The sequence below is a fragment of the Nerophis ophidion genome, linkage group LG05 (genome assembly GCF_033978795.1).
Source record: "Nerophis ophidion isolate RoL-2023_Sa linkage group LG05, RoL_Noph_v1.0, whole genome shotgun sequence".
NCBI lineage: Eukaryota > Metazoa > Chordata > Actinopteri > Syngnathiformes > Syngnathidae > Nerophis > Nerophis ophidion.
Window position 1 is genome coordinate 2,650,171 of NC_084615.1, and position 24,692 is coordinate 2,674,862.

General features: G+C 43.6%; 1 protein-coding gene across 2 annotated transcripts in view; it reads left to right on the forward strand.

Moving 5' to 3' along the window:
- Nucleotides 1-24,692, forward strand: part of LOC133552502 (septin-8-A-like) — a 35,875-nt gene that overhangs the window by 526 nt on the left and 10,657 nt on the right. For both annotated transcript variants that reach the window (XR_009806724.1, XM_061899712.1), the window contains exons 2-9: nt 7,855-7,969; nt 10,611-10,806; nt 10,930-11,116; nt 13,463-13,624; nt 18,255-18,351; nt 18,421-18,589; nt 20,080-20,212; nt 20,288-20,460. Coding sequence is in view for 1 of the 2 variants with exons in the window: in XM_061899712.1 (XP_061755696.1) it covers nt 7,855-7,969; nt 10,611-10,806; nt 10,930-11,116; nt 13,463-13,624; nt 18,255-18,351; nt 18,421-18,589; nt 20,080-20,212; nt 20,288-20,460 (1,232 nt within the window). In the remaining variant the exon portion in view is untranslated. The remainder of the gene's footprint in view (nt 1-7,854; nt 7,970-10,610; nt 10,807-10,929; nt 11,117-13,462; nt 13,625-18,254; nt 18,352-18,420; nt 18,590-20,079; nt 20,213-20,287; nt 20,461-24,692) is intronic.

Below are 24,692 nucleotides of genomic sequence, written 5' to 3' on the forward strand. Positions count from 1 at the left end.
GGAGAATGTTGCACTTTGAGCAGCTGGGGTCTTCTGGGTACCACCAGGCTTGCAGCTTGGATAGAAATAACATCCAGATAAAGAGCTCTTTGTACGTGTGTGTTAAAGAGGGCCGAGACAGATGAATGTTGCATTGACCCCATCATGTTGAGCCCAGTGTCCCATACCGGCACCATCACGCTTCTGCTACTTTGCATGCAAATGCTGCAAGTCAATTGCACTATTATGCAAGTCAATTGCACTATTATGCAAGTCAATTGCACTATTATGCAACACAACACGGCCTGCCCGTTATACTGCATGGCTACTTGCACAAGCTAATAAGCTGCAAGAGAACTTTAGCCTTTACAATGGTAACAGTCACTAAAAGTCCTACTGAAAGCCACTACTAGCCACCACACAGTCTGATAGTTTATATATCAATGATGAAATATTAACATTGCAACACATGACAATACGGCCGCTTTAGTTTACTAAATTGCAATTTTAAATTTCCCGGGAGTTTCTTGTTGAAAATGTCGCGGAATGAGACACCCAGAATGTACATGACAATAAAGAATGTCCATCCGTCCATCCATCCTTCTTCTTCCGCTTATCCGAGGTCAGGTCACGGGGGCAGCAGCCTAAGCAGGGAAGCCCAGACTTCCCTCTCCCCAGCCACTTCGTCTAGCTCTTCCCGGGGGATCCCGAGGCGTTCCCAGGCCAGCCGGGAGACATAGTCTTCCCAACGTGTCCTGGGTCTTCCCCGTGGCCTCCTACCGGTTGGACGTGCCCTAAACACCTCCCTAGGGAGGCGTTCGGGTGGCATCCTGACCAGATGCCCGAACCACCTAATTTGCCTCCTCTCGATGTGAAGGAGCAGTGGCTTTAATTTAACTTCCCCTCAGATGGCAGAGCTTCTCACCCTATCTCTAAGGCGTAGAAAACTTATTTCGGCCGCTTGTACCCATGATCTTGTCCTTTCGGTCATGACCCAAAGCTCATGACCATAGGTGAGGATGGGAACGTAGATCGACCGGTAAATTGAGAGCTTTGCCTTCCGGTTCAACTCCTTCTTCACCACAACGGATCGGTACAACGTCCGCATTACTGAAGACGCCGCACCGATCCGCCTGTCGATCTCACCATCCACTCTTCCCCCACTCGTGAACAAGACTCCTAGGTACTTGAACTCCTCCACTTGGGGCAGGGTCTCCTCCCCAACCCGGAGATGGCACTCCACCCTTTTCCGGGTGAGAACCATGGACTCTGACTTGGAGGTGCTGATTCTCATTCCGGTCGCTTCACACTCGGCTGCAAACCGATCCAGTGAGAGCTGAAGATCCTGGCGAGATGAAGCCGTCAAGACCACACCATCTGCAAAAAGCAGAGACCTAATCCTGCGGTCACCAAACCGGAACCCCTCAACGCCTTGGCTGCGCCTAGAATTTCTGTCCATAAAAGTTATGAACAGAATGGGTGACAAAGAACGTGTGATTGACAATATTAACTATGAACAATAAAACACTGAATATTGACACCATATGAACGTCACACCGCCTTTTGATCGACATATTTTACAATCAAGCGAAACGCAACAAAAATGCAACAAACACGGGGACATTTGAACGCGAAGGGGACGAAAAAACCCCCACCTACAATCCGATATATCTGATTTATTACTAAGCTTTAAGACTTTGTTGTAAAAATCTCCTTCCGCTTCTGTCCCTGACACCCGCAGTTCAGGCTGGCCCCTCTGGAAACACTCTGTGGAAACGCTCCCCACCCACACTGCTTGGTACCTTGTCTGAGCTGCTGTGACTTAGATGACCATAGTAACTCATTAGATGAGCATAGTAACTAATTAGATGACCATAGTAACTCATTAGATGACCATAGTAACTCATTAGATGACCATAGTAACTCATTAGATGACCATAGTAACTAATTAGATGACCATAGTAACTAATTAGATGACCATAGTAACTCATTAGATGACCATAGTAACTAATTAGATGACCATAGTAACTCATTAGATGACCATAGTAACTCATTAGATGACCATAGTAACTAATTAGATTACCATAGTATTTATTATATCATGCAAAATTGGAGATTCCAACCATTGAAGTACTTTATATAGTTGAAGACTTACGGTCATTTGAAAACATGACTACACATCACAATGGCAGCTACAGTTTCCATCTTAAAGATCTAAAACAATTATTTGGGAATACCTTAATTTGCCCAGGTCTGCTGTATACCCATTGCTCCCAGATCACTTAAATTTCACAAGCAAGTTCTCTTTAAGTATTGAAAACGGATCTAGCAGTCATTTCCCATAATATCAATAAGTTTTTGAGTAATGGGTAGACAACAAACTGTACTTGGAACGCCTCCTTTCCATCACCAGAGTCGACATAGGCCATGTGCAGAACTGGAGTCCATTTCTTCGTATACAGTGTGAATGTAAAACTACATGTAAAACTACAAAACCCAACCCAGTGAAGTTGGCACGTTGTGTAAATAAAAACAGAATACAATTAATTACTAATCCCTTTCAACCTATATTCAATTGAAAAGACTGCAAAGACAATATACTTCACGTTCGAACTGGAAAACTTTGTTATAGTTTGCAAATATTAGCTCAATTGAAATTTGGTGCCTGTAACATGTTTCAAAAGAAGCTGGTACAAATAGCAAAAAAGACTGAGAAAGTTGAGGAATGCTCATCAAACACTTATTTGGAAACTCCCCAATTGGGAACAGGTGGGTGCCATGACTGGCTATAAAAGCAGCTTCCATGAAATGCTCAGTCATTCACAAACAGGGATGGGGGGAGGGTCACCACTTTGTCAACAAATGCGTGGGCAAATTGTCGAACAGTTCAAGAACAACATTTCTCAACAAGCTATTGCAAGGAATTTAGGGATTTTACCATCTACGGTCCGTAATATCATCAAAAGGTTTAGAGAATCTGGAGAAATAACTGCACGTAAGCGGCAAGGCGGAAAACCAACACTGAATGCCTGTGACCTTCGATCCCTCAGGCGGTACTGCATCAAATATCACTATCAGTGTGTAAAGGATATCCCCACATGGGCTCAGGAACACTTTACAATACCACGGTCAGTAACTACAGTCTAAACTTGACTATGCAAAGCAAAAGCCATTTATCAACAACACCCAGAAACGCAGTCGGCTTCGCTGCGCCCGAGCTCATCTAAGATGGACTGATGCAAAGTGGAAAACTGTTTTGTGGTCTAACCAGTCCACATTTCAAATTGTATTTTGAAATTGTGGATGTCATGTCCTCCGGACCAAAGAGGAAAGGACCCTTCGGATTGTTATAAGCGCAAAGTGTAAAAGCCAGCATGTGTGATGGTATGGGGGTGTATTAGTGAACAAGACATGGGTAACTTACACATGTGTGATGGTATGGGGGTGTATTAGTGAACAAGACATGGGTAACTTACACATGTGTGATGGTATGGAGGTGTATTAGTGAACAAGACATGGGTAACTTATACATGTGTGATGGTATGGGGGTGTATTAGTGAACAAGACATGGGTAACTTACACATCTGTGATGGTATGGGGGTGTATTAGTGCCCAAGACATGGGTAACTTACACATGTGTGATGGTATGGGGGTGTATTAGTGAACAAGGCATGGGTAACTTACACATGTGTGATGGTATGGGGGTGTATTAGTGAACAAGACATGGGTAACTTACACATGTGTGATGGTATGGGGGTGTATTAGTGAACAAGACATGGGTAACTTACACATGTGTGATGGTATGGGGGTGTATTAGTGAACAAGACATGGGTAACTTACACATGTGTGATGGTATGGGGGTGTATTAGTGAACAAGACATGGGTAACTTACACATGTGTGATGGTATGGGGGTGTATTAGTGCCCAAGGCATGGGTAACTTACACATGTGTGATGCAATGGGGGTGTATTAGTGAACAAGACATGGGTAACTTACACATGTGTGATGGTATGGGGGTGTATTAGTGCCCAAGACATGGGTAACTTACACATGTGTGATGGTATGGGGGTGTATTAGTGCCCAAGACATGACTAACTTACACATGTGTGATGGTATGAGGGTGTATTAGTGAACAAGGCATGGGTAACTTACACATGTGTGATGGTATGGGGGTGTATTAGTGAACAAGGCATGACTAACTTACACATGTGTGATGGTAGGGGGGTGTATTAGTGAACAAGACATGACTAACTTACACATGTGTGATGGTATGGGGGTGTATTAGTGAACAAGACATGACTAACTTACACATGTGTGATGGTATGGGGGTGTATTAGTGAACAAGACATGGGTAACTTACACATGTGTGATGGTATGGGGGTGTATTAGTGAACAAGGCATGACTAACTTACACATGTGTGATGGTAGGGGGGTGTATTAGTGAACAAGACATGACTAACTTACACATGTGTGATGGTATGGGGGTGTATTAGTGAACAAGACATGACTAACTTACACATGTGTGATGGTATGGGGGTGTATTAGTGAACAAGACATGGGTAACTTACACATGTGTGATGGTATGGGGGTGTATTACTGAACAAGGCATGACTAACTTACACATGTGTGATGGTATGGGGGTGTATTAGTGAACAAGACATGGGTAACTTACACATGTGTGATGGTATGGGGGTGTATTAGTGAACAAGACATGGGTAACTTACACATGTGTGATGGTATGGGGGTGTATTAGTGAACAAGACATGACTAACTTACACATGTGTGATGGTATGGGGGTGTATTAGTGAACAAGACATGACTAACTTACACATGTGTGATGGTATGGGGGTGTATTAGTGAACAAGACATGGGTAACTTACACATGTGTGATGGTATGGGGGTGTATTAGTGAACAAGACATGACTAACTTACACATGTGTGATGGTATGGGGGTGTATTAGTGAACAAGACATGGGTAACTTACACATGTGTGATGGTATGGGGGTGTATTAGTGCCCAAGGCATGGGTAACTTACACATGTGTGATGGTATGGGGGTGTATTAGTGAACAAGACATGGGTAACTTACACATGTGTGATGGTATGGGGGTGTATTAGTGAACAAGACATGGGTAACTTACACATGTGTGATGGTATGGGGGTGTATTAGTGCCCAAGGCATGGGTAACTTACACATGTGTGATGGTATGGGGGTGTATTAGTGCCCAAGACATGGGTAACTTACACATGTGTGATGGTATGGGGGTGTATTAGTGCCCAAGACATGACTAACTTACACATGTGTGATGGTATGGGGGTGTATTAGTGAACAAGGCATGGGTAACTTACACATGTGTGATGGTATGGGGGTGTATTAGTGAACAAGACATGAGTAACTTACACATGTGTGATGGTATGGGGGTGTATTAGTGCCCAAGACATGGGTAACTTACACATGTGTGATGGTATGGGGGTGTATTAGTGAACAAGGCATGGGTAACTTACACATGTGTGATGGTATGGGGGTGTATTAGTGAACAAGACATGAGTAACTTACACATGTGTGATGGTATGGGGGTGTATTAGTGAACAAGACATGACTAACTTACACATGTGTGATGGTATGGGGGTGTATTAGTGAACAAGACATGGGTAACTTACACATGTGTGATGGTATGGGGGTGTATTAGTGAACAAGACATGACTAACTTACACATGTGTGATGGTATGGGGGTGTATTACTGAACAAGGCATGACTAACTTACACATGTGTGATGGTATGGGGGTGTATTAGTGAACAAGGCATGGGTAACTTACACATGTGTGATGGTATGGGGGTGTATTAGTGAACAAGACATGGGTAACTTACACATGTGTGATGGTATGGGGGTGTATTAGTGAACAAGACATGGGTAACTTACACATGTGTGATGGTATGGGGGTGTATTAGTGAACAAGACATGAGTAACTTACACATGTGTGATGGTATGGGGGTGTATTAGTGAACAAGACATGGGTAACTTACACATGTGTGATGGTATGGGGGTGTATTAGTGAACAAGACATGACTAACTTACACATGTGTGATGGTATGGGGGTGTATTAGTGAACAAGACATGGGTAACTTACACATGTGTGATGGTATGGGGGTGTATTAGTGCCCAAGGCATGGGTAACTTACACATGTGTGATGGTATGGGGGTGTATTAGTGAACAAGACATGGGTAACTTACACATGTGTGATGGTATGGGGGTGTATTAGTGAACAAGACATGGGTAACTTACACATGTGTGATGGTATGGGGGTGTATTAGTGCCCAAGGCATGGGTAACTTACACATGTGTGATGGTATGGGGGTGTATTAGTGCCCAAGACATGGGTAACTTACACATGTGTGATGGTATGGGGGTGTATTAGTGCCCAAGACATGACTAACTTACACATGTGTGATGGTATGGGGGTGTATTAGTGAACAAGGCATGGGTAACTTACACATGTGTGATGGTATGGGGGTGTATTAGTGCCCAAGGCATGGGTAACTTACACATGTGTGATGGTATGGGGGTGTATTAGTGCCCAAGACATGGGTAACTTACACATGTGTGATGGTATGGAGGTGTATTAGTGCCCAAGGCATGGGTAACTTACACATGTGTGATGGTATGGAGGTGTATTAGTGAACAAGACATGGGTAACTTATACATGTGTGATGGTATGGGGGTGTATTAGTGAACAAGACATGGGTAACTTACACATGTGTGATGGTATGGGGGTGTATTAGTGAACAAGACATGGGTAACTTACACATGTGTGATGGTATGGGGGTGTATTAGTGCCCAAGACATGGGTAACTTACACATCTGTGAAGGCACCATTAATGCTGAAAGGTACATACAGGTTTTGGAGCAACATATGTTGTCATCCAAGCAACGTTATCATGGACGCCCCTGCTTATTTCAGCAAGACAATGCCATGCCATGTGTTACAACAGCGTGGCTTGGTAGTAAAAAAGTGCAGGTACACGACTGACCTGCCTGTAGTCCAGACTTGCCTCCCATTGAAAATGTGTGGCGCAATTACAAGCCTAAAATAGCACAACGGAGACCCAACTTAAGCTGTACATCAAGCAAGAATGGTAAAGAATTCCACCTGAAAAGCTTAAAACAATTGTCTCCTCAGTTCCCAAACGTTTACTGAGTGTTGTTAAAAGGAAAGGCCATGTAACACAGTGGTAAAAATGCTATTTAAGCTAGCTGTATGTACATATTGCATCATTATGCCTTGTTTGTAGCTATATTTAAGGTCATTTAATTTCCTTTACTTATGTCCTCTGTGTTTTTCATTTATATTTGTATGTCTCATGACACATTATCTGTATGTAATATTGGCTGCATTTCACATACTTATTTGTGTGCCATGTTGTTCCAGACCACAGCAAACATTACCCAGCCTGCAAAGATTGTAATAAATCCATTAGAAGAAGACAGCGTGCCGTTTCCTTTAATTTGGACACAAACATCTGTACCTTTGGCCATTATGGGCCAGTCATTTCTAGAATTGATCTCATCCTCTGAGAAGCCTCAATTTTACTAATGTTTTCCAATGCTGTAAAAATGTGGAGAATAAAAATTGAAAACAACATTTCTGTCAATGAAGATTTGCATCAACCTTTGATAGTAGGCTAATATAGCTAATATAGACACTTACATCCTGTGTTGTCAATATAAGACTTATGTAGGGCTTTTGACATTCTTGCGGCTCCAGAAAGATTTTTTTTTGTTTGTATTTTTGATCCAATATGGCTCTTTCAACATTTTGGGTTGCCGACTCCTGACTCAGACTAAACTGTGTCTCGTCTGTTTTCCTTGCCTGCAGAATGAAGAAAAACGAACCCTGGAGCTCGGGGGCCATGTGGGCTTTGATAGTTTCCCAGATCAGTTGGTCAGCAAATCCGTTGCACAGGGCTTCAGTTTCAACATCCTCTGCGTAGGTAAGTCCAAATATCGCACGCACATTTTTTGAACTATGATTTTGAAATTCCCCCTTCGCTTTCCAACTTGCGAGGGAAGAGTGGATGGTGAGATCGACAGGCGGATCGGTGCGGCGTCTTCAGTAATGCGGACGTTGTATTGATCCGTTGTGGTGAAGAAGGAGCTGAGCCGGAAGGCAAAGCTCTTAATTTACCGGTCGATCTACGTTCCCATCCTCACCTATGGTCATGAGCTTTGGGTCATGATCGAAAGGATAAGATCACGGGTACAAGCGGCCCAAATGAGTTTCCTCCTCTCCCTTAGAGATAGGGTGAGAAGCTCTGCCATCCGGGAGGAACTCAAAGTAAAGCCGCTGCTCCTCCACATGGAGAGGAGCCAGATGAGGTGGTTCGGGCATTTGGTCAGGATGCCACCCGAACGCCTCCCTAGGGAGGTGTTTAGGGCACGTCCAACCGGTAGGAGGCCACGGGGAAGACCCAGGACACGTTGGGAAGACTATGTCTCCCGGCTGGTCTGGGAACGCCTTGGGATCTCCCGGGAAGAGCTGGACGAAGTGGCTGGGGAGAGGGAAGTCAACCAAAGAACGAAATTCCTCTACAGAATCTCCTCTCTGGTCAACAAAAGCACCATGAAGATTCTATCGGGAACTCTCATTCAACCCTTTTTCGATTACGCTTGCACCTCCTGGTACCCCAGCACCTCCAAAACCCTCAAATCTAGCCTCCAAACATCCCAGAACAAGCTAGTCCAGTTACTTTTAGACATCCACCCCAGATCACACCTCACTCCTACCCACTTCTCCAAAGTGGGCTGGCTCAGGGTGGAGGACAGAGTAAAACAACTTGCACTGAGCCTGGTCTATAAAATCCGCTACACCTCCCTGATACCCAAGTACATGTCAAACTATAGGGCCAAAAGAGACCCCTGGGGGACACCACAGTACAGCGGAGCAGAAGAAGAGGTGGCGTCCCCCAGCCTGACAGAGAAGGACCTTTCTGACAGGTAGGATCTGAACCACTCTAATGCAGTCCCCCTGACACCCACACAGTCTCTCAGGCGCTCTAAAAGAATTGTGTGGTCGACTATGTCAAAGGCAGCTTAGATTAGATAGTACTTGATTTATTCCGTCAGGAGAGTTCCTTCAGGAAAATTACAATTTTCAGCACAATCCCATTCAAGATCAGACAAACATTACAGGGAGACAGAACAGGATCGCTGACGGGTCTGCCGGCTTCCAGCGCCCCTTACAAAAAAGATGACATGCAGGTAAACAAGGGGGGGGGGATGGGAGAAAAAAATAGAAGATCAAAATAAAATAAAACAATTGGTCTTAGCCTAGGCCCTGGAGTGGGGGTGCAGACTGAGGCCAAGGGGAAAAAATAAATAAAAAAAAGCTGTAAGATCTAAAAGCACTAAAATGGCAGAGCTGCCAAAATCAGACACCGCTACCGGGCGGTATGGCTCGGTTGGTAGAGTGGCCGTGCCAGCAACTTGAGGGTTGCAGGTTCGATCCCTGCTTTCGCCATCCTAGTCACAGCCGTTGTGTCCTTGGGCAAGACACTTGACCCACCTGCTCCCAGTGCCACCCACACTGCTTTAAATGTAACTTAGATATTGGCTTTCACTATGTAAAAGTGCTTTGAGTCACTAGAGAAAAAGCGCTATATAAATATAATTCACTTCACTTCACATTAAAAGCAAATAATTAAAAAGCTTTAAAAGTGCAGATTCAGTACTGTGCAAAGCGTTGGATCCAGACTGAAATGGATCTAAAGTGCCATTTTCATCTAAAAAAGGCAGCAGTTGCACCAAAACACATTTCTCCAAAATTTTTGACGGACAAGGTCATTTAGAAATGGGCCGATAATTTGACAAACTTGTCGGACCAAGACCTGTTTTTTTGATCAAAGGCTCAACAACAGCTCCTTTACAAAAAGAGGGCACACTGCCAGAAATCCAGCTGCTGTTGATGATATCCCTAACAGACAAGCCAATAGAGTCCCAGACTTCTTTAAAAAAGTGAGGGGGGACTTGGTCTAAGGGACAGGACCAGGGTTTTAGTGTGTCAACTATTCCTTTAAACTCAAGCATAGACACAGGCTCAAACTGACGAAACACAGCCGAGCACCGACTGCCCACATTGGAACTCAATGGAGAAGGAGAGAGATTTGCCCGAATAGTAGCAACCTTGTCGTTAAAAAAGGAGAGAAATTATTCGCAAGTTTCATTTGTCATCTCCAGTGAAGTGGCTCGATTCGGATTAAGAACAGAACTAATAGATTTAAAAAGAACATTTGGTTTTTTGACACTATTTGATATCAACCAAAGCTCCTCATACCATCCCCCGGATTGTAAATAATGTAAATAATTTCATGTATATACTATGATGATGACTGTATTAGGCTGATAGTATATATTTGTACCATGAATTGATGAAACAAGTTGAAAAAGTTATTGGGGTGTTACCATTTAGTGGTCAATTGTACGGAATCTGCACTGAACTGTGCAATCTACTAATAAAAGTTTCAATCAATCAATCGATTCCCTGCTTAGGCTGCTGCCCCCGCGACCCGACTTCGGATACGCGGAAGAAGATGGACGGATGGATGGCTTTCCAACTTGTCATTTCTGTGTCCTTAGGGGAGACGGGGATCGGCAAGTCCACCTTAATGAACACACTGTTCAACACAAGGTTTGAAAGTGAAGAAGGCAGCCATTATGAGGAAGAAGTGCTCCTACGACCACAGACATATGATCTGCAGGAGAGCAACGTTAACCTCAAGCTGACCGTCGTGCACACAGTAGGCTTCGGCGACCAGATCAACAAAGAAGAAAGGTGAGGGGTTTTGCACAAATGAAGAGGGTGTTTTTGTTAACTTGGAAAAATACACTGCCAGAACAAATGTAAGACCAAAAAAAACAACACAAGGGTTCGTGTTTTTCCTTCTTTCCCCTGCAGCTATAAACCCATACTGGATTACATTGATGCTCAGTTTGAAACATACTTGGAAGAAGAGCTCAAAATAAAACGTTCCCTGTGCAATCTCCATGACACGAGAATCCACATCTGCCTATATTTCATCGCTCCCAACGGCCACTCCCTCAAGTCCCTGGATCTCGTCACCATGAAGAAGCTGGACAGCAAGGTGAGTGCATTCAAGTACTGATTGCTAGGAGTGTAACGCTACACAACTATTTCGCTTCGGTACGTACTGACGAACCCCGAGATGCAGAGAAGGAGGCATGATTGAATTAAAATACTAGAACAAGAACAAACAAAAGGGTACTAATAAAAGGTGCACACGAGGCGGATAACAAACTTGGCTAAAAACAAAAACACGGAACTATGGCATGAACAGAGTGAACAGAAGTAGACAAAGCTACAACCGACAAGACAGGTGGTGGTGACATCGACATGACAATAATACAACCCTGACTGGAGGAGAAAACAAGTCTAAATAGGAACGGGCTGATTGACACCAGGTGTGGCCAGGTGCCAATCAGCCGCAGCTGAGGGGATACAGCACTCAGGGAGACAAACAGGAAACTAAACCAAAATAAGAGTGCCGACAGGAACTAAAGACAGGAAATACTACACACACACAGAAGAAAAACTAAAACACAAACAACCTGTAAGTGGCAAGCCTGACACGTACCTCGGTTTAGAGGTCAGGATTTGGTTCATTTTCGGTATTGTAAGAAAACAACAAAATATACATTTTTGGGTTATTTATTTGCCAAATTTGTAAACAATGGCTTTATTCTTTTAACATTGGGAAAAAGTGCAACATTAAACAGTTTCAAGTCAACTCATCATGCTTAATTTATTACAGCATTTGGGTAAGCCTGTTGTTGATTTTTATTATGTAAATGTTATATTTTTATCAACATGTGATAGCAGGGACCCCGCCATTCAAAACTAGGCTGCTACATCACTAATGATTCATGTAACTATAGCTGAAAAAAATAGTACAATAGCAATAGGAGAGACTATTCCTCCCTGAACACCATGGAGTTCATGTAGGCTTTATGATGCACTTACATTATTATGTCACTAGCACACACACACACACACACACACACACACACACACACACACACACACACACACACACACACACACACACACACACACTTACACACGAACACACACACACACCGCACAATGAGCTAACGTTACGCTAAAAGCTATTTAGCCTTCACCTCAAGCCAGGACTGCAAGCGAGTTTGTTTCTAGAAGGTCAACGGGCTCATAGTGATGATACTGGTTAGAGATGCGCGGTTTGCGGTCTCATCAGCAGGGTCCGCGGATAAACCGCGGGTCGGGCGGGTGACATGACGAAAAAATAGATTTTAATTAGGTTCGGGCGGGTGGCGGTTGAATCATCAGGAAATAAAGAGCCATTTAAGACCCGTGTCACAAAGCGAAGAAGACAATAGGAGACGCTAATATTTTCTAGTCACCCAGATAATAAGTATTAGAGCGTGCTATGAAGCCATTGACTTTGTCGCCCTCTACAACATGTACTATCTGCTTGTCAGTCCAGCAACATGTTGTGTGTGGCTTCCGCGCCAACACGCACACGACTGCAAGGCATACTGGGTGATACAGAGTACACTAATGGTTGTGATATAAACAACTTTATCACTTACTAATATGCGCCACGCTGTGAAGCCACACCAAACAAGATTGACAAACACATTTCGGGTGAACATCCTCCAAGTAACACAACATAAACGCAACACAACCCAGAATCCTTTGTATCCGTGAACTTCCTGAATATATTTTTCACCCCCCCCCCCTCCCCTCCACCCCGTGCGTCGGTACGGTGGGCAGGGTTGGGGGCGCGGGGGTGTCAAATATATTCAGGTTTTGTCACGGATACAAAGGATTCTGGGTATTTGTTGTGTTGCGTTTATGTTGTGTTACTGTGAGGATGTTCTCCCGGCTCCAATTGTCTTCGTTACTCTGTGAGTGGTAAAGGTGGCCAACCTCTGATGTATTTCAGCGGGCGGGTGCGTTTCCGATAAAATGTTGGTTCGGGTGGGCGGCGGGTGGATGACGACTTTGGTGACGCGGTTGCGGATAATATAATTGCCTATCCGTACTGGTAGTTGAATGGGAGGTGTTTATTATAATTTGGGGAGAGTCCACTGCATTATGCTCACCTGCTAAACAAACACCTATCTGCTAACCCCACCGCAGAAGCACTGACTCCATGCGCTCTGAATATGCACTGCTGATTGGCTGTTACCGCTATGGTTGTAACCAATCAGATGGTTGTGTGGGTGGGACAACGCTGGGTGCTGTGTAGAAGACAGAGGCAGAAAGCAGAGCAGCTTGTTAAGACTTTAGCTTAGGCGGCCACTTCATATGTTCGTGTGGATACTCGTTCGGTACACCTCCGAACCGAACCGGAACCCCCGTGCCGAAACGGTTGAATACAAATACACGTACCGTGACACCCCTACCGATTGCACTTTGTTCGCAGGTGAACGTCATCCCTGTCATTGCAAAGGCGGACATTGTATCCAGGAGCGAACTGGACAAGTTCAAGATCAAAATTATGAGCGAGCTGGTCAGCAATGGAGTGCAGATATATCAGTTTCCCACCGAGGACGAGGCTGTGGCTGAGATTAACTCTTCCATGAACGTGAGCCACACACACACACACACACACACACACACACACACACACACACACACACACACACACACACACACACACACACACACACACACACACACACACACACACACACGTTCTTGTATTTGTGACCTTCTTGAGACCTCTGAAAAATGCCTACCTCTATACGAGTGGTTCTCAACCTTTTTTCAGTGATGTACCCCCTGTGAAATTTTTTTTAATTCAAGTACCCCCTAATCAGAGCAAAGCATTTTTGGAAAAAAAGATATACAAATAACTAAAAAATTTTTGAAAAATAAACAAGTGATTAAATTATAAATAAAGATTTCTCCACATAGAAGTAATCATCTTCTTTGGGGATTGTAATAGAGATCCATCTGGATTCATACTTAATTTTCATCATTTCTTCACAAAAAAGAAATCTTTAACATCAATATTTATGGAACATGTCCACAAAAAATCTAGCTCTCAACACTGAATATTGCATTGTTGTATTTTTTTTTCACAGTTCATGAACTTACATTCATATTTTGTTGAAATAGTATTCAATAAATATATTTATAAAGGATTTTTGCTATTTTTAGAATATTTAAAAAAAATCTCACGTACCACTTGGCATACCTTCAAGTACCCCCATTTGAGAAGCACTGCTCTATACAACCACACTTTCTAGATATATGAAGATTTGTATTCACAACATTGACAACACATGCAAATATAAAAAAGTAAAGGTTTTAGTTCTTTTTTATTTATTTTTTGTAATTGTTTTTTAATGTTTATTATTTACTTCAAGTAATTACAGTCTGTATATATATAGTCATGAGCCGTGGCCTGGATCATGTTTTGTTTAGGTTTTGTTCTATTAGTTTTGGACTCCCTCAGTTCCTGTTTTGGTTACCATGGGTGCTGTTTGGTTCCAGCTGCCTCTGATTAGTGTCCAGGATGCTCACCTGCTGCTGGGCACTAATCAGAGAGCTATTTATTCACTGTCTGGCTTCCTTATTTGCGTTGGTATTCTTGGTTTCTAGCTCATGGTTGCATCCCGGGAGAACGAGCCCGCAGTAACATGCAATCCCGACGAACACATATTTATTTATTTATTTTTTATTAATTTTGGCCAGAGGGGGGACCATACTTGCCAACCCTCCCGATTTACCCGGGAGACTCCTAAATCTCCCGGGGCAACCATTCTCTCAAATTTTTCCCAATTTCCACCGGGACAACAATATTGGGGTGGTGTGCCTTAAAAGCACTGTATTGGCGTCCTCTACACACTGTCGCCACGTCCGCTTCTCTTTCATTCAAACAGCGTGCCGGCGCAGTCCCACAATATATGCGACTTTTGCACACACGTGTGAGAATGCAAGGCATACTTGGTCAACAGCCATACAGGTCACACTGAGGCTGGCCGTGTAAACAACTTTAACATTGTTTCAAATATGCGCCACACTGTGAACCCACACCTAACAAGAATGACAAACTCATTTCGGGAGAACATCCGCACCGTAACAGAACATAAACACAACAGAACAAATACCCAGAGCCCCTTGCAGCACTAACTCTTCAGGGATGCTACAATATACACGCTCGCTACCACCAAACAAACAAAGGATACAACATGGATTATAAATGATAGTTAAAAGGTGCATTAACTAAACGCTTTACTAAAAAGATAAGTTTTCTATTGTTACTTAAATGTTTCAACACAGTCAAGATCAAGAAGGGATTGACTGTTCCAGAGTCTGGGAGCTATAACCTGGAATGCCAGGTCTCCACAGGTTTTAAAACAAGTTTTGGGGTTTTTTAGAAGACCCTGGCCTGAAGACGAGAAGCTGTGCCCTGAAGAGTAGGGGCATAACAAATCAGTGATGTACTGAGGGGTCCACCAAGCAACGCACGGAATGTCAGGACTAAAATATTAAAGTCAACGTGGAATTTAACTGGAGGCCAATGAAGACTGGAGAAAACGGGGGTGATATTGGCTGTTCTGGGTCTGGGAGCCGTATTTTGTAGTCTGAAGTCTCTTTCGCGTTGACTTGTTGAAAAGGGTGAAGAGAGAATTGCAATAGTCAATACGAGACGAAATAAACGCCTGAATGATCATTTCAAGATCCAATATTGACGACCAATTTCTCACTTTAGAACATGGGTGTCAAACTCTGGCCCGCAGGCCACATTTGGCCCGCCATGTAATTTCATTTGGCCCTGGAGGCAATATCAAATTAGCATTAGAACTGGCCCGCCGGTATTATACAGAGGTGTTGGCGCTGTAACACCACATTCACCGCTAATGCTCCTACTTGCCAACCATCCCGATTTTCCCGGGAGATTCCCGAAGTTCAGTGCCCCTCCCGAAAATCTCCCCGGGCAACCATTCTCGTGAATATCTCCCAATTTCCACCCGGACAACAATATTGAGAGCCGTGCATTTAACGTTCTCTACAACCTGTCGTCACGTCTGCTTATCCTCCATACAAACAGCGTGCCGGCCAAGCCTCATGATATAAGCAGCTTGTACACACTCATAAGTGAATGCAAAGCATACTTAGTCAACAGCTATACAGGTCACACTGAGAGTGGCCGTATAAACAACTTTATTACTGTTACAAATATGCACCACACTGTGAACCCACACCAAACAAGAATGACAAACACATTTCGGGAGAACATCCGCACCGTAACACAACAGAACAAATACCCAGAATCCCTTGCAGCACTAACTCTTCCGGGACGGTACAATACACGCTACCACCTAAAAGGTTAATGTGTTCAACCTTGGCCCGCGGCTTTGTTCAGTTTTACATTTTGGCCCTCCTTGTATTTGAGTTTGACACTCCTGCTTTAGGATGATTTCTGAGATGATAAAAACAGATTTTTGGTCATTTGACGGCAGTGACCCTCCAAAGACTTTGACTGATCCAACACAACCCTAAGGTTTCTGAGGCTGCTTTTAACAGATGCACCCGGAGCACCAAGGGAGTTCTTGATCTGGGGGATCTTTGTATCGGGGGTGGGGGGGAAATTATAAAGGTTTCCGTTTTTTTGCCAATACAAAGCATGATGGGTAAAAATAAAAAACACTCCATGTTTGGCGCATTTTAGCTGCTTGATATTTCTGATTGGGTACAAAACTTTAAGGACTACATCACAGAATTAAACAAGGTAGGAGTCAAACTTTTGTATACTCTTAATATTAAATGAATTATATATCCATTATATCAATATAATATGTACACATATATGTGTAGGCCAGTGGTTCTCAAATGGGGGTACGTGTACTTCGGGGGGGACTTGAAGGTATGCCAAGGGGTACGGGAGATTTTTTTTTAAATATTAAAAAAAATAGCAACGTTTCAAAAATCCTTTATAAATATATTTATTGAATAATACTTCAACAAAATTTGAATGTAAGTTCATAAAGTGTGAAAAGAAATACAACAATGCAATATTCAGTGTTGACAGCTAGATTTTTTGTGGACATGTTCCATAAATATTAATGTTAAAGATTTCTTTTTTTGTGAAGAAATGTTTCGAATGAAGTTGATGAATCCAGATGGATCTCTATTACAATCCCCAAAAAGGACACTTTTGTGAGACTTGGTTGGCATAGCGATGCCGGATTTGTTCTTCCGTGGATGCGTCGGGCAAGAACACAGCGTAAGTCACAAAGGATTGATTAAACTAATAAAAAGGCTAAGAACAAAAACACTGGTGCTAGGCAGAAAAGGCAAACAAATGGCGCTAGCATGGGAGCTAGGAAAACAAACAGACACACGATACTTGGCACAAAGGCACAAAAAGGGAAAACAGAAACAACTAGCATGAAAGCTGGGGAAAAATACAGCGTAGCGCGAAAGCTAGTGAGTAAAGAATGGAAAGCAGTCGTCATCTGTTGCGTGAAAGCAAATTAGGAACCGAGCACGAAATAACAAAAGAAGCAGGCTTAAATAAGGCGTGGGTGTGCGTGAACGGAGAGTAGTAGGTGGAGCTAATATGCAGCCATGGTGACAGAGCAAACAGGAAATAAGGAAGTCCAAACAACAGAATGTGATGCGAAAAAGAACAACACAACAATATGGATCATAACAACTTTAAATTGATAATTACTTCTATGTGTAGACATCTTTATTTACAATTCAATCACTTGTTTATTTTTCAACAAGTTTTTAGTTATTTTTATATCTTTTTTTCTAAATAGTTGAAGAAAGACCACTACAAATGAGCAATATTTTGCACTGTTATACAATTTAATAAATCAGAAACTGATGACATAGTGCTGTATTTTACTTCTTAATCTCTTTTTTTCAACCAAAAATTCTTTGTTCTGATTAGGGGGTACTTGAATGAAAAAAATGTTCACAGGGGGTACATGACTGAAAATAGTTAGAGAACCACTGGCTATATAATTATAGACCTGTGCTGTTATTCCTTCTCGTTTAATGCCCTACCGCCTGTTCTGATGTATATAAAATAAATACTTCCATGTTTATATAAATTTTAAATCGGACTGTTTTGATCTCTTGGCTCTGGTATGTCTTTTTCATTTGAATGTGTGATGTCATCATGTTGGGTAATGGCGCTCTCCATCACTCAACGCGGCGCGGTGACTCGAGCTGTGGTTTGAACTCCATTACAGACGCACCTCCCCTTTGCTGTGGTGGGCAGTGTGGAAGAAGTCAAAGTAGGCAATAAGATGGTCAAAGCTAGGCTGTACCCCTGGGGAACAGTACAAGGTGAGTCTTCTGTAAGCTCACAAGATGTTCAGTTGACACATCACTTATGTGAACTTTTCTGCCTGCCAGTGGAGAATGAGAACCATTGTGATTTTGTCAAGCTGAGGGAGATGCTGCTGCGTGTCAACATGGAGGATCTCCGTGAGCAAACGCACACGCGCCACTACGAGCTCTACCGCCGCTGCAAGCTGGAGGAGATGGGCTTCAAGGACACAGACCCTAACAGTCAGTCCTTTAGGTAAACGTCATCGTTTAGTCATTAAAAAGGCTTAGTGGCCACATACGTGGACATCACCTTTTAACTCTTATTTCCAAAATTGTGTACACTACTGAATTGGGGTCTTGTGGCCGCTTATGTGGACACTTATACTGCCATCTGGTGGTGTCAGGAGAGTATAACATACAATGGAATTTAGAAAAAAAAGTGTTAAAATAAGAATAAACATGTCACTTAAAGGCCTACTGAAAGCCACTACTAGCCACCACACAGTCTGATAGTTTATATATCAATGATGAAATATTAACATTGCAACGCATGCCAATACGCCCGCTTTAGTTTAATAAATTGAAATTTTAAATTTGGCGCAAAGTATCCTGTTGAAAACGTCGGCGTATGATGATGCAAATGATGACGCGTGCATGTGACGTCACGGATTGTAGCGGACATTTTGATCCAGCGCCGATCCCAGCTATAAGTCGTCTGCTTTAATCGCATAATTACACAGAATTCTGGACATCTGTGTTGTTGAATCTTTTGCAATTTGTTCAATTAATAATGGAGACGTCAAAGAAGAAAGATGTAGGTGGGAAGCGGTGTGTTGCGGCCACCTTTAGCCACACAAACACAGCCGGTGTTTCCTTGTTTACATTCCCGAAAGCTGATGGTGAAGCTTTACTATGGAACAGAGCGGTCAAGGGAACATGGTTCTCTACCACATGTCAACCGGCAGGTTTCGGTGAGAAAACGGTGTTATTAAGTCGGCTCTTACCGTAGACATGAGCGGAGAGCTTGCGTCATGCCTTGCCTCCTGCTGCTGCGGACTCTCTTGCCTCCTGCCAACGGCCGCCCCCGATTGTCGGATGCTTACACCGTGGAGGAGCCTTGCCTCGTCGAGAAACGTGGTTTCCAGCGAAGACACTGGCGGTCACCACACCCGTGGCCACACCCCTCCGACTTTCAGGTACGACCATATAATCTCACTAAAACACTAGTAACACAATAAGCAGATAAGGGATTTTCCAGAATTATCCTTGTAAATGTGTCTTAATAACATCTGAATCGCTCCCACTGCCCTCGTCTTTTTTTTCCTTTTTTTTTCTAGTCCTTCACTCTCACTTTCCTCATCCACGAATCTTTTATCCTCGCTCAAATTAATGGGGAAATCATCGCTTTCTCTGTCCGAATCGCTCTTGCTGCTGGTGGCCATGATTATAAACAATGTTCAGATGTGAGGAGCTCCACAACCCGTGACGTCACGCGCACATCGTCTGCTACTTCCGGTACAGGCAAGGCTTTTTTATTAGCGACCAAAAGTTGCAATCTTTATGGTGGATGTTCTCTACTAAATCCTTTCAGCAAAAATATGGCAATATGGTGAAATGATGAAGTATGACACATAGAATGGAGCTGCTATCCCCGTTTAAATAAAAACATCTCATTTCAGTAGGCCTTTAAAAATAGTTCACCACAATATAAAGCAAAAACAAATATTTTACTTTAATCTGCAGCTTGCAGGAGACGTATGAAGCAAAGAGGAGGGAGTTCATTCGAGATCTGCAAATCAAGGAAGAAGAAATGAGGCAGATGTTTGTCAACAAAGTGAAGGAGACCGAAGCAGAGCTGAAAGAAAAGGAAAAAGAGGTGATGATTATTGGCCCCAATGACACAGTCAGACATGGCAGGCATGTCCCGATTCTATTCTGTTTTGGCTTTCAGCTCCACGAGAGGTTTGAGCAGCTCAAACGGCTGCACCAGGAAGAAAAGAAGAACCTGGAAGAGAAAAAACGAGAGCTGGAGGAGGAGATGAATGCCTTCAACAGGAGGAGGGTGGCTGCAGAGACTCTGATGGGCCAGGCTCAGCCCCTCAAGAAGGACAAGGACAAGAAAAAGTAAGCCTCCCTTTTTGATTTATGTTTATTGATCCCATTTTATTTTAGTGGTTGTCAACATTGCCAAAATTGTGACTCCGGGGTGCAGAGACAGAAGGTGGCGTGCGGGTCAAAAAATACAATTCTTTCGAGCGTTAGGTACACATGCACACTGACAAAAAGGTAACAATACAGCACTGGTGGGGAGCGACAGGTGAACTTCGATAGGTTTGATTAGAAGTGAAAAACAGGTGTGCTGGTGGGATACTAAACAGAAAGTGAAGTTGCAGCAAAACTAGGAGTCCAACAGGAAGTAGAACAAAAAAAAGTACCCGGACAGGAAATTATACATCCATCCATTTCCTATCGCTTGTCCCGTTCGCGTTCTCAAGGGGTGCAATCGGGCGGAAGGCGGGTGTGACAGTCTCTTACTGTCGTCGCTCGGGTTCAGTGGACCACCCAGGAAGGACATGCTTTCGAGCAGGTTTGACTTTTGCAATAAAGCTTTTCTGCAGCTCGAACCGCGTTTCAGCTCCTTCTCCGCTGCTCGCTCCTCGGTCGCTTTCCAGCCGTCGTCCATCGTGTGCTGTTCTCTGTTGCTCTCGCTTCTCCTGCGCTGCATCTGCTGCGGACACTCCACCTCCTTCCTTGATCTTTCCTCCTCCTCTCCTTTTTTACTCTACGAGGAGATAAATCAATCGTATGCGGCGTCACTCCCAGCACGCCCCGCCTCTCCGCACCGCCGCATTCTCCGCCTCCTAGCCGCCATCTTGGGCAGGGCTCCAGCGTGCCCTGCCCTGCTGTCGGACCGTCGGCTCCGCCTCTCCACAGCGGTGTACACCCTGGACAAGTCGCAACCTCATACAGGGCCAACACAGATAGACATCCAGAACAGAGGAAACTAAGAAAGTACAAACTATCATTTGGGCAAATCAAATACATTTGTATTCAATTGTACTTGCAATTGGTAAAAATATACTCATTTATTTTCCTTTTTTTTTAGTTTTTTTTCAACCATGTAGTTTACATATGCTAGCCGATGGTGTTCTTATATTTGTATGGTTAAAAAAAAATCATATTTCTTTAATAGTGACCATCTATTAACTAGTGGTTAACATATTTTTACACTTGTCAGAAAGTTCAAAGTTTTACCAATGAAAGTTTATTTATGTAGCCCTTAATCACGAGTGTCTCAAAGGGCTGCACAAGCCGCAACGACACCCTCGGCTCAGATCCCACATCAGGTAAAAAAAAAACTCAACCCAATGTGATACGATGAGTAACGTCGGAGGGGACCGCAGATGTGGGAACCCACCCTTGGGCAATGTAGAGTGGACCTAGTCCATAGTGGGAGAGTCCAGTCCATAGTGGGAGAGTCCAGTCCATAGTGGGAGAGTCCAGTCCATAGTGGGAGAGTCCAGTCCATAGTGGGAGAGTCCAGTCCATAGTGGGAGAGTCCAGTCCATAGTGGGAGAGTCCAGTCCATAGTGGGAGAGTCCAGTTCATAGTGGGAGAGTCCAGTCCATAGTGGGAGAGTCCAGTCCATAGTGGGAGAGTCCAGTCCATAGTGGGAGAGTCCAGTCCATAGTGGGAGAGTCCAGTCCATAGTGGGAGAGTCCAGTCCATAGTGGGAGAGTCCAGTCCATAGTGGGGCCAGGAGGAAGTCATCTTGAGTGGAGACAAGTCAGCAGCGCAGAGACGTCATCAACTGATGCACATCGGAGTGGTCCACCCCGGGTCCTGACTTTGAACAGCTAGCGCTTCATCTGTGGTCACCTTATAACCTCAGAGCAGAAAAAAGATGGCAGATCAACTGGTCTAAACAGGGGTCTATTTAAAAGCTAGAGTATACAAATGGGACTTAAATGCTTCTTAGACTTGAACTTAGACTTGGACTTCCTTTTTATTGTCATTCAAATTTGAACCTTACAGTACAGATAAGAACAAGATTTTGTTGCATTAGCTCGTTGTCGTGCAGGATAAAAGAGCAATAAGGTGCATATATAAATAAATAGATTACTGTACAGATAAATATATTGCACTTTTGCATATGCATCCATGTTTATGAATGTATGTTATATTCTATTCTATTCTATTCTATTCTCTATATTGTCTTTTATATTCCGGCGAGTTAATCCATTTTTGCGGGGAATGGAGGGGATTATTATGATGCGTTCAAGAGTCTTACGGTCTGAGGGAAGAAGCTGTTTTATGACCTGGAGGTCCTGCTTCGGAGGCTGCGGAACCTGCGAAAGAGTCCAGCAGTGAAAACTGTCCTTGGTGAGGGTGGGAGGAGTCTCTGTGGATTTCCTGAGCCCTGGTCAGGCAGTGGCTTTTTGTGATTTCCTTGATAGGAGGAAGAAGGGTTCTGATGATCTTTTCTGCTGTGCTCACCACTCACTGGAGAGACTTCCAGTCTGAGGCACTGCAGGCTCCAGTCCAGACAGAGATGCAGTTGGTCAGTTGGCTCTCTATAGTGCCTCTGTAGAATGTGACGAGAATGGGGGGAGGGAGCTGTGCTCTTTTCATCCGACGCAAAAAGTGCATGCACTGCTGAGCTCTTTTTACAAAAGTTCCGGTGTGTACAGACAAAGGTCATATTGTCAGTTATCTGCACCCCCAGGAACTTGGTGCTGCTTACCATCTCCATGGCTGAGGTAGCATCTCTAACTCAGTGTTTTTTAACCACTGTGCCGTGAGATCCAGTCTGGTGTGCCGTGGGAGATGATCTAATTTCACCTATTTGGGTTAAAAATATTTTATGCAAACCAGTAATTATAGTCCTCAAATAATGTGCCGCTGGTGAGTGTCTGTACTGTCTACAAATCGTCAGAGCAACCGTATAGTCTTCCATATGAGTAGATGGCAGTCGGTAGCTAATTGCTTTGTAGTTGTTGGAAACAGTGGGAGGCATCGTTCAGGTAAAAAGTTGTCTAATGCTTACACCAAAAATAAACAAAAGGTGAGTGCCCTTAAGAAAAGGCAATGCACGTCAGGGAAGGCGATGCAGAACAAAACTAAAACTGAACTGGCTACAAAGTAAACAAAAACAGAATGCTGGACGACAGCAAAGACTTACTGTGGAGCAAAGGCAACGTCCACAATGTACATCCCAACATGACATAATAATCAACAAGGTACACACAAAAAAGAGTAAAAACAACCAAAATATTCTTGATTGCTCAAACAAAGTTGATGCGGGGAATATCGCTCAAAGGAAGACATGAAACTGCTACAGGAAAATACCAAAAAAAAGAGAAAAAGCCACCAAAATAGGAGCGCAAGACAAGAAGTAAAACACTACACACAGGAAAACAGCCAAAAAGTCCAAATAAGTCACGGGCTGATGTGACAGGTGGTGACAGTACACCTACTTTGAGACAAGAGCTATAGTGATGGTTATACTTCAAAGTCATATCCAACAATTGCGACGACGACGTTTTATTGTCTACTGTGTTTCATTTCTTAATGATTTTTGCTGGTGGTGTGCCTCCGCATTTTTTCAACACAAAAAATGTGCCTTGGCTCAAAAAGGATTAAAAAACACTGCTGGAACTTTTACTGGTAGGAAATTCCAAAGTACTGGAGCCCGAATAGAAAAACTCTAAGCCCGCAGACTTTTTTTGGGCTCTGGGAATCACTAATAAGCCGGAGTCTTTTGAAGGCAGATTTCTGACCGGGACATATGGTGCAACACAATCAGCAGGATAGGATGCTGTTAGACCATTTAGTGATTTAAACATAAGTAGTAAAACCTTAAAGTCACAGGAAGCCAGTGCAGGTGAGCCAGTATAGATGTAATATAGTGATTCCTAGAGCTCAAAAAAAGTCTGCGGGCTATAGAGCGTTTTCCGTTCGGGCTCCAGTACTCTGGAATGCCCTCCCGGTAACAGTTCGAAATGCTACCTCAGTAGAAGCATTTAAGTCTAACCTTAAAACTCATCTGTATACTCTAGCCTTTAAATAGACCTCCTTTTTAGACCAGTTGATCTGCCGCTTCTTTTCTTTCTCCTATGTCCCCCCCTCCCTTGTGGAGGGGGTCCGGTCCGATGACCATGGATGAAGTACTGGCTGTCCAGAGTCGAGACCCAGGATGGACCGCTCGTCGGGACCCAGGATGGACCGCTCGCCTGTATCGGTTGGGGACATCTCTACGCTGCTGATCCGCTTGAGATGGTTTCCTGTGGACGGGACTCTCGCTGCTGTCTTGGATCCGCTTGAACTGAACTCTCGCGGCTGTGTTGGAGCCACTA